The sequence below is a fragment of the Crassostrea angulata genome, unplaced genomic scaffold (assembly GCF_025612915.1).
Source record: "Crassostrea angulata isolate pt1a10 unplaced genomic scaffold, ASM2561291v2 HiC_scaffold_77, whole genome shotgun sequence".
Taxonomy (NCBI): Eukaryota; Metazoa; Mollusca; class Bivalvia; order Ostreida; family Ostreidae; genus Magallana; species Magallana angulata.
Genome location: NW_026441632.1, coordinates 111,404 through 122,019, shown reverse-complemented (window position 1 = coordinate 122,019; position 10,616 = coordinate 111,404). Strand labels below are relative to the sequence as shown.

Below are 10,616 nucleotides of genomic sequence, written 5' to 3'. Positions count from 1 at the left end.
ATGGAATGGCCTTTGAAGTCAGCAGACATCAATCCTTTCGAACATGTCTAGAATGTCCTAAAGAGACAGATATAGCAATATATAAGTTATAAAGGATTCTACTACATCGAGTACTTGTCAACTTTTGAAGTCGAGTTTGTACTATAAAAACCATTAAATTCAAATGACTATGCTCGGGGCGCAAGTGGGGTTTGCTTTTTATATTCAAATATTTGATTGTGCAATTGCTATAATTGTGTAGTAAATCTAAGTAATACTTAAGGAATCATTCTTTGAATATTATGAGGTGATCATTTCAATCGGGGCGTGGTCAAATCTATCAAACAGCCCTTCGCGCTTTATTGGATTTAATCATGCCCGACCAAATTTATCACATCATACATGTAATACTAAAAGATTGATTCCTTATTCCTATAAAGAAGATATACGTCCAGAAGCGAGGTGCATGTACATAAAAAATATTAAGCATTACTGTTCATTAATACAATGAATTGTGGCTTCAAAAAATGCTTTTTACTGAAATAAAGCATTGAAAAAAACCCCACCCGATATGATTATTAATTGAACTGTTCGCAAAAATAATTATCTGTCCTGTTTGACATATAAACTGATAATTTCCGACATTTATTTATGTCTATACTCTGCTGAACAAGTGGGGTAAATGGATATACATGGGTACAATCTTATCTGATCACCATTATAAAAAAGTCACTGCATGGGGATTTTGTTATTTGATATTTAAATATATGCGACACATTAAATATCATTTTGAGTCAAACGGCTCGACTGCGAGGACGTGATTACTTATATACGGTAGGTTATTTACCTGAGTGTTAAACTTGCATTTATGTGTTGTAGTATTTCTTGACCGATATCTTTTTTTTATTTCCTCCCTCCCTCTTTTTCCCTCAATGTAGACGTACAATGTTTAGATTTTGTATCGTTTAAATTAACTTTGATTATTGGTAACGTTCAAAACTAAGGATAAATAAATGTGTTGTTGCACTGATAGGCGAATCTAGTTTGTTCAGTACCAAAAATTGTGTACAAAAAAGTGAATAAAAAATTATTTCCACTATATAAACATTGAACGTGCCTTTTTTTTTTACCCTCAATAATGTGAATTCCAGGCATATGCGAACAGTATATAGATCCTTTTTATTATCATGGTAAAAAGAAATTAGAGATGAAATTATGCACCGTTGAATGTAAGGAAAAGTCGGTCAAAAGTACAGCTTCAATGTAATAATGATTTTTTTTTCACTGTTTTCAGAGACAGTTTAACTTCTTACGGTAAGTAAAAAAAAGATTATTATTAGAATCCCTACATTAACAGTATTAATGCGTCTTGTAAAACTTTCGATTCCCTGTCGAAATTCAATCCTGTGATTTGATAGCAAATTAAAATGACTGTAATGTTTACGGACCATAATCATACTGGTGTCTCGCCGCCATCTCAGTAGCTATCAACGAGAGGTTATCAGTGTGCAGGGGTACATAGTTGTATTTACCTCAGTGATATATGTTCATATTTTATTTCGGTACAGTTTATCAACACTAAACAGTGTGAAGGTTGTTCCGTGCACAAGCCCTAATACGACACAAAATCATTCCTCTTTATTTGTCAACACGTGCATTTTAAATTTTTAAATATAGTTTTTGGAAGTTTTTGGAAACATTATACTTCCTAAAGTTGGTAAGATAACTAAGCAATTTATCCCAAAATACCAATCTACATTAAATTTACTTCCTCATATATTCCACATGCATATACTGTTCAGTGTTGGAGACTGTGTGTCAATTTTATTTAAACTTTTTCGAGATTTTTTTTAAAAATATAAGTATGTTGAAAGAAATTCACGTTCTGCACGAATAGCTTATTGACTCGGGTGTTTTATGCATTGCCCACGGTATGGGGAAATCACTGTGCTCAAAATATAGATAAATTAATCGTTTCTCAATCAATCGATACAGACACGAGTCTAGATCAAATTCGAGACACAGATTTGCAACTCAATTCACGAATATAGACGTCCATGTAACTTTATGGTGCCAATTTTTGTAATACTACACTGAATGATCGCACTTTATCGTTATGTTACTGTTTAAGACTCAGAGAAGCGTAGTCACATTGTAGATGATTGTCGCATGATCGTTTAAGTTTAAGAATAGGACTGCTTCGTCAAATGTTTGCCGTGGTTACACTTACCCTTTATGAATGTCTTCTACGGCAATTGCGTTTTACTACACTGTTGATCGTTCGGTGTAAACCTACAATAAACAAGGTTAAGTATCATACATTCTTCGCTTTCCGACAGTACAGTCCTTTTTAGAACACTTACAAAAATCGTGAGAGGATACGAATTCAAATTGATTAAATTAGGACTTTGGTATCTGTTTAAACCCTAAACAGCAGAAGTTGGTGGTGTACCTGTACGTACTTTCCTTTTACATACACCCTATTTAATTATTCTTTTAACTTAAAACTAGCACTCTCGGTAGATACCGGTATATAAGAAGCCGTTTAAAGTAAGTGCTCAATAGACGCATTCAAGGAGATTTAAATACAAAATAACATAGATAAATATTAGTTTAATCGAATTTGCGTTGAAGAATCACTCAGTAGGGGTTCATTAATTTACAGTTATTCAGTTTTTGATTGGTTTTTTTTTTACTGTCTGCATGTTTAACTACCAACGTATTTCACTTCTTTTTTTACATCAGACGAGTAACTATACTTGCGGCTGGTATGGATGACAAGGATCGGGTGGCACATTTCTCAAGGTAAGAAAAATGTATAAAATGGTATGCCTTGTGTCACAGGATGGTACAACTATACTACCACCACATACCAAAGACCCATCATAATGATTGTTAATAATGTTGTCCCCTTCTCATACTTTGTTGTTATAATATTACTGAATTTGTATATGTATTGAATCTAAACACTGTTTATAATGCACCTTGGGCCATCAATATGCATGTAAGTATGGCACGGATGGTGTCTGTGCTAATAGATGTAGCATTAAATGACAGCTCTGTCCAATAAATGTATCTGTAGGACATGAGTTTTGTCGGTGAGGAACGAGAGAGAAGGAGAGTGAGATCACTCCCATTCTCTTTTATCTACTAATATGATAAACTCTGGTTCGTTATCGATTGTTTACATTTATTGACACCGATTTACGATACTGGTTTACCGGGAGCGCTGTGAATCTAAATAATTTTTACTTCTTACACCTAATCAGGATTTCACTCTGCACGATCCCAAGTAAGACAATGTATTAATTTTACTTGCAATGGGCAAGTAATATAACTCAGATACATGAAAAGTTCATTTGACTTTTTTTTCTGTTTTAAAATGAGTTAATTCAGATCTGTAAATTGATGCGATGTGCGGTTTTTTTTCATATCAGCATAGTAAAGATGTTGTTGGACACTTGCCCAGTAGATATATGTAAACACTGCATACACACGTACAGATACAATTTATCGGCAGTCTTGTCTCAGAAAAAAGGGGAATGTGAGTTCGATTTTGCATATATGCATTAATTAGCTGTTTCTCATGGGAAAGCCCGTCCAAAAATTAATAAAAAGTTACAAACAAGCAAAGAGTGAAACAAAAACCAACAACAAACAAACAAACAGGCAAATGGAAAAAACCCAAAATTATCCAAAACAAGATGACAAAAAAAAACAAACAACAACAACTAAAACATCGATCTGTGTAATTGCAGTATTGGACTACACGTGCACTTGAAGGATAGACACGAGGGAAACGTTTCAATGAGCATGAAAGCTATTCAAACACTGGGTACCTCTAAACATCAAAGGTTGTTTAAACGGGTATTTGGGGTTAAATAATCAATTTACACAATATAATTTAAAAAGAATGTTGTGTATTTACAATGTCTTTATTAATTCAGTGTCAATACACTTACATGCAGTACTTGCATTCGTTAACACGCTCTCAACGAAAATCCAATTTAAGGGTGCAACTAGAAAATCAATAATTAATGAGTTAATGTTCACACTTTCCTAAGATAGGAATATATATCTTTCCCAGGCACGTAGCATCAGGGGGGGCCAGGGGGGGGGCTGGCCCCCCCACTTTTTCTCGCAGCAACAAATTTTTTAAAATTTACATATAAAAAATTGAATTATAATGGAGTTGGCCCCCCCCCCCCACTTTTTTGGAAGTTAGTAAAAAATTGATATGAAAATAAGGAAATGAGTAGTCAAATTGAAGTCCCCCCCCCCCCCCACGGATTAGGAATTTCATTATTTGGAGGAAAAAAAATTTTGGTAAGGAAGAATTTTTTTGGGAAGTAAAGTTGAGTCCCCCCCCCCCCCCCCCCCACGGATTAGGATTTTGAAGATTTTTGGAAACTTTAAATTTACCTTCTTTTTTTGTTTTTGTTTTTTTGCTTGTCAAGATTTTTTGGATGGGTCTGGCCCCCCCACTTTCAAAAACGATGCTACGTGCCTGTTTCCATAGAATATTTACTCAAACTGTACACCACAATATATAGGGCACACTGAACAGGTATTCTAGATTTCATGTGACTAAGGTTTTATTTTTTTTTTAACTACAGCATAACGTTTAATCCAGGTAGTTGAAAAACCTTCCTATGTATTGAAGGAACACTCCTCTCTCTCTCTCTCTCTCTCTCTCTCTCTCTCTCTCTCTCTCTCTCTCTCTCTCTCTCTCTCTCTCTCTCTCTCTCTCTTTACAGCGATAGTAAATAGAGTACAACATAAAGAACAAATATAATCTTTCCTAATTGTTTACCCGGCGTTTAAATGGGCGAAACAAAACCTTTTAAATCTCGCAAAGTTTTAACTGAAGATTATAATATTCTATCTAAAATACCTGTTAATTCGAGAACAGACTTTGCAAATCTGAAATACTTGAACTAATGTCTAAACTAACATGCCATAATTTTTTTTAAAATGAAATTATAGCAGCTGCTGTTATTGCACCTATGAACTACGTATACATGTATCTATAGGCCAACATAATTATTTTATCGACATGTATTTAAAACTCTTATATATGTGTACATTTATCTTAAATCTAAACATCTACCCCCCCCCCCCTTCCCCACCCCCGAAAAATAGAGTAGGTATATTCAAACAATAAACATTTAGCAAAATAATTTCTTTTTTAACTCATGAAAGTCAGATGCATGTGTATCTAGGCAACCAAGTATCTGTACGTGCAAAATCCGTTCGCCTAACTTTAAAAAATGGTAGAGTATTAATTTTCTTATCTGGTGATCATATATATACTTGTATGCGACAAGTGAATATTTTGTTTCAAAAGCATACATTTATCATGAAATTTAAACCGCATGGAACTATCTTAAATTAGAGTGAAAAAAATGTATGTGGTTTTATACGAGGCACGAAGCATTAATATTTTTTCTGAAAAATGGGAAGAGAGCAAACCTACTCCAACATGTAAAAAAGGTAAACGAAGCCCTGTTATCTTTAGATGTGGAAGTGGATTTTCTCTATAATTTTAAACTCTTTCTAAAAAGAGGTCGGGGGGGGGGGGGGGGGGCGCAGATCGTTAAAACTGTTACATGTACTTTTTTCTATGTCAATATAAGACGATTTTCAAAAAAGTATGTTGGGGGGGGGGGTCAGTCCTCTATCTATTTTTTTTAAATCGAAAATCCCCCACATTTCTACAAATTTACGTGCAGCAAATATATAGAAGTTTATTTCGATGCAAATACATGTACACTTATAATGCACATAAATAGTACCATTTATTTCGGTTATCGACATCGTCTAAAGAATGCAGATGTACAATATTCATGTTTTTGTACAAATCACAGGCACCTGACTAAACATATTATTCTCATAACCAAAAATTAAACCCCATATAGCTACCTAAAAGTACACAGGTAGAGGGTATATTTTATCATGAGATACATATATAACGTCAGGTTCCTGTGATACAGATGCCTTTAGATTAGATAACACAGTAATAAAATAATGCACGCGTGATTACGTGCACTTTTCCTTACTTTTAATCCTATCAATCGATCACGTTAACCAGACATGTCTAAGATGCCTGGGGAAAACTTATATTTTCTGTAACTTGATGTATGTGTCCGTCTTCCTTTTTATTAAAATGTGAACTGTCAAAAGTAATATTTGTATTAGTAATAAATTATTCGGTTGTCGTTCGGGACACTAGCTGTATATATACATGTAAAGCACATAGATACAAGTTTTTTCTCGTATTATCATTGCTTGTAATCCGAGATCTAGAGGACCACGTTGAAACTACCTATTGAATTAGATACAGTGCAGTGCTTTTAATTTCTCACAAAAACAGCTTTGGACATTTAAATTCTGTCTTACGGATGTGTTGACTTTCTTTCAACGCGACTACTGTGAGAGATGTGCGACTTTAATCTGCCATGACAAGGGAGGTGCTTTCCTTTTACTTGAATTTTGTGGAAATTCAATTAATATATTTGACATGATTCTTACAGAAACACGCATTGTGCATGCAATTTGCCGAAATAGCTGACGCAAAGTATGGAAATGGTGATCCTTGCGCATGGAACGGGTATGAAAATTGCGTACATGTACGTTAAACGTTTAATTGCACTAGGCATAAATATATATATATATGCGTGTGTAAGCTTGCAGACTAGTTGAAAATTAATTTTCTTCTTTAATTTTATTAATAAAATATCAGTATGTGTACTTTCCAGTCGTATCTTTTCTTTTTTCCTTATAATACATTGTTGGTTCATGTATTTCAGGCATCATACTTTGGATTGATCAGAAGAAAATGCATGGTTGTCCCTCTGTTGCACATATAGCCACATCGTGCTGTCCGTTTTGACTCAGTTTTTTTCCCCAAATGGGTATGTGATACTATAAAATATGTAAAGAAATAACACAACTATAGAGTTATAGAATAAGTAACCAATTTAGGCATTATGCGATTGTAAATATATAAATTGAAGATAAAGCGATGTTTGATCGGTTTTACTCGTTTGGTAAGAACCACTGATGTCTTGATTACATGTAACATTTCTTTGAATTGTCTCTAAAATAATTCGATCTTGTTTGACAGCAATTCAACATTTGCCATATACATGTACAATGTATGGCGACATTTTATATTTGTAGAGATAATGAATAGCAATAATATTTGGCTTTTTAATAAGGAAAATAAAAAAAAAGAAGATATTATGAAATATACATGTACTTCTCTTATTCATTCATGATGATATGCGTAGTAGAATGCAATTGAGAAATTAAATACATATAATTAAGGAACATTCTTGAAATATATTGAGAGATTGTATATTAATTCAAATGTTAAATCAATTACCATCCCGTGGATAAAAAAAAATCCCGGGGTACGGGCAAGGGATAATTATATTTGCCAAAAGTTCCAGGGACCCACTAATATTTTACTGTGTTTTGTTAATAATTTTTTTTCTAGGATTGTAATTGTGTGGTTGGGTGGTGTGTCGAGATCTCCCTTCCCCATTCTCTAGATAAGCGAACAGAACAATTACATTTGGTTGGTGGATATTTTTTATCGTACAGTATTCATGAAATATTTGAAAGGTTTACATATGTACCGTAGCCTCAATTCTGTTGTCCAATTTTTCATTACAGAGTGTTGAATATGCAGTTGGATCCCATTCTAACCATGGTTCGATGAATGAAGGGACCAGTTAAAACCAGTGTAAGTTTGTGCACACAATTATAACAGTATATTCATTATAAAGATCATCGAGATGATATTACGTGTGTTCTGTGTTTTTGTTAGAATTAACTATTAACATACAAGCATTGCACGCAACTGTGCATTTTTAGGGCTTTTGAGTAATACGAGCTTTCTTTTTTTTAATAGTTTTTCGACGTGTCGCTATTTGGCCAATGTTAACAAGTTACTGCCTTGAACTGTCGCTACATGGAATTTGAAAGAGAGTCAGCGAGACCGGATCTAAACACTGCCGTTACGAATAGACGGTGCTCTTAAAAAAAATTGGATCGCACCTGGCCGAGGTGTGCCGGAAGTCGCTCATTTGTGATTTCTGTAACCATACGTTGTGAGGGTTTTTTTTTCTGGAAATTCCTCTGTCTTGTACTAACTATTTATTTCAGTTTGAATAAAACTCAAATCTCTATTCTCTCGGCTGTTGTCCTGAATTCCATCAAACCCGCAGTGAATGTCTTAGGTGCGTTTAACATCTTAGGAAATCAGTTTACATGGTTACGGTACAGAACAGTGCGGCGGCCGCCAATGGATATAGACATCTTTTATGTAATTTATCAACATTGAACATTATACTATGCATATCAATTAAATATGTTTGTATATGCAAGTTTAATTATTCAAATTTGACTGTCGTTGTGTTAAATTAACGGTTAACAATCTAACGACGTACGCCGCTAAGCTCATACGCTTTGATCTCAAACGCACCTAGCTTTCGTTGAGTCTGTTTTGGGAACTCAGTAGTATATAGGGCCTAAATGATAAAAAAAAATTATTTAGTGCTTCTAATATATCTTATTTGGTATATGTTATCTAAATTGAGTTTATTATTCTTAAAGATTTTTTTCCCGATTTTCCTCGTCCGTTCTTATATTCCCCATTCGCAACGTCTTGGGTTTTTATGATTGTTTTCTATCGGAACGGTACAAGGGTATGCGAATAAGTTTATCGAAACCGAAACAACGTAATTCAACATGGAGACGTACAAAGAGATGCGCATAAACCTGATGTTGGTTGTAATAATTGGATGTTGTGTAGCGTTAAAGGTATCCTTGCCGTCACTACCGTTAACCTTCTCTCACATTTTTTTTAAATGTTTAAAAATCGGGGTACTTGAACTTCTTAACAGAGAACATTAACAATAGATCTGCGCTTGATACAATTTATATCAAATTTTGGAAATTGTTGACAATTTAATAAAAAAAAAAAGACGCAGCAGTGAAAACTACATGTATCACCAAATATCATCATGATTATAAAAGAAAAAAAATACTACATGTATTTATAAAAGAATATCCATGTTTAAAGTAATAGCTGGATGCGTCCTGAAATTATAGATAAAAATAAAGCTGTCATTTTAAAAGTTGGTCGTTGTATAATTAAGATTTGCTACTTAATTAAATTACACCCTTCGATTCCTATTCTCTTTAACATAAGTATAAAGTCATTATTAATTGTGACAGTTTTAATGAATTGATATTAAAGATAGACAAAAAATTAAGAAATCCAGCTGATAAAAGAAAATAAAAATCTACCAAAAAGTTATAAAAATGAGTAAGATGTGTGTATATACATGTATATGAACATGTATCTAATTATTTCATTAACATATCAAATGTAATTTCCCTTTTGTAAAGAATTAAGTATAATATATTACTCTGATTCTTTGAATCTGGTTCCTTTTTCTAAACACAGTATAATCAACTTAAAAAATTTACTTCCTTGTTAAACATGTTAAAACACTTAGAGTTTATGTGTTAAATATACTTGCACTAGCTGTTAGCTTAGCTAATCCTTGTTTTGTGATCCTAGTAAGGCACCATACATTTAATACTTATATTCGATCTCATGTTTAACTTTGACAGATAAGAACAATTATTTTATTGAATAAAGATATCAACAAGTTTGACATTTAAATTTTTTGATTTGAGGGACTTGTCAGAATTACTAACATAAAATTCATATTATGACAGCTGTTAATTGGTAGACAGCTAACTGTATTTTAGTAGGTTAGTACATTGCACAAGCCGATTTGAATCAACATTATTTTTGAAACAACCATTCAAGCATGTTTGGATCATTGATAAGCTTATTATTTTAATAAGACAACTGTTAAGCTATGAATAAGCTCTTTGACTAAATTAGAATAACTAAATGATTGGATAATCATTGGATTGGCCTTAATACCACAAAACTTTTTTTTAATATGTGAAGTAAAGCCATTGTGTTAATGAGTTTAACAAGAGACGACATTGGTCAGCTATAAAGGAATGCACAGCTGTCATACCGCTATATGCAGGAAACAAACATGAATTGCGACCTAGCTAGCTTTAATTAGAGTTTTATACAACTCATTCTACACTTCTCACAAATGTCCTCTACTCAGAGGCACTTATAAAAGGGACATCCATGATGCATGGGTTTAGAATTTTTTTCCAGGTGGGGTCAGATGGATCATTTTGTTTCCCAGGAAATGTCCATTGCCTATTTTTAGTCATTTTACTATTTTACTTTAACATGAATTTAATAAGTGTAAAAAAAAAATTCAGGGAGGTGGGTGTGTAGGAGGGGGGGGGGGGGGGCATCTGCACCTCCCCTAACAACCTTTAGAGCTTAATCTGAACTCCTCTTCTGAGGCTGAGTCTTCTCACAAGTGCCTACTCTTCCACTGTCATAAAATGAAGATTTCCTTTTGAATATCTTTTGTGGGTGGATTGTAATACAGAATGCAAATTCAGAGAGAATATATATATATATAATTATTCCGTAACAAATAATACCTAGACATTGGATAAATGATAGCAGTAGATATATTGAGTATGGTACTTGAGCAAATTAAATGTATTTGTATTGG

At 33.5% G+C, this 10,616-nt stretch overlaps 1 protein-coding gene and 1 long non-coding RNA gene across 4 annotated transcripts in view; both read left to right on the top strand.

The window, feature by feature from the left end:
• The first annotated feature begins 774 nt into the window (after positions 1–774).
• On the top strand, positions 775–8,289 carry LOC128168999 (uncharacterized). Of its 2 annotated transcripts, XR_008241484.1 has the most exons (7): positions 775–813; positions 2,725–2,784; positions 6,513–6,589; positions 6,789–6,893; positions 7,481–7,561; positions 7,660–7,729; positions 7,898–8,289. It is a non-coding gene; the product is annotated as an uncharacterized LOC128168999 (long non-coding RNA). The 2 variants fall into 2 exon arrangements; XR_008241485.1 differs by lacking the exon at positions 7,481–7,561 and having other exon boundaries at positions 7,898–8,288.
• A 441-nt stretch (positions 8,290–8,730) lies between these two features.
• LOC128168997 (uncharacterized) overlaps positions 8,731–10,616 on the top strand; it is a 38,652-nt gene continuing 36,766 nt past the window's right edge. For both annotated transcript variants that reach the window (XM_052835168.1, XM_052835167.1), the window contains exon 1: positions 8,731–8,808. In XM_052835168.1, the coding sequence (XP_052691128.1) occupies positions 8,737–8,808 (72 nt within the window). In that variant the 5' untranslated portion in view covers positions 8,731–8,736. The remainder of the gene's footprint in view (positions 8,809–10,616) is intronic.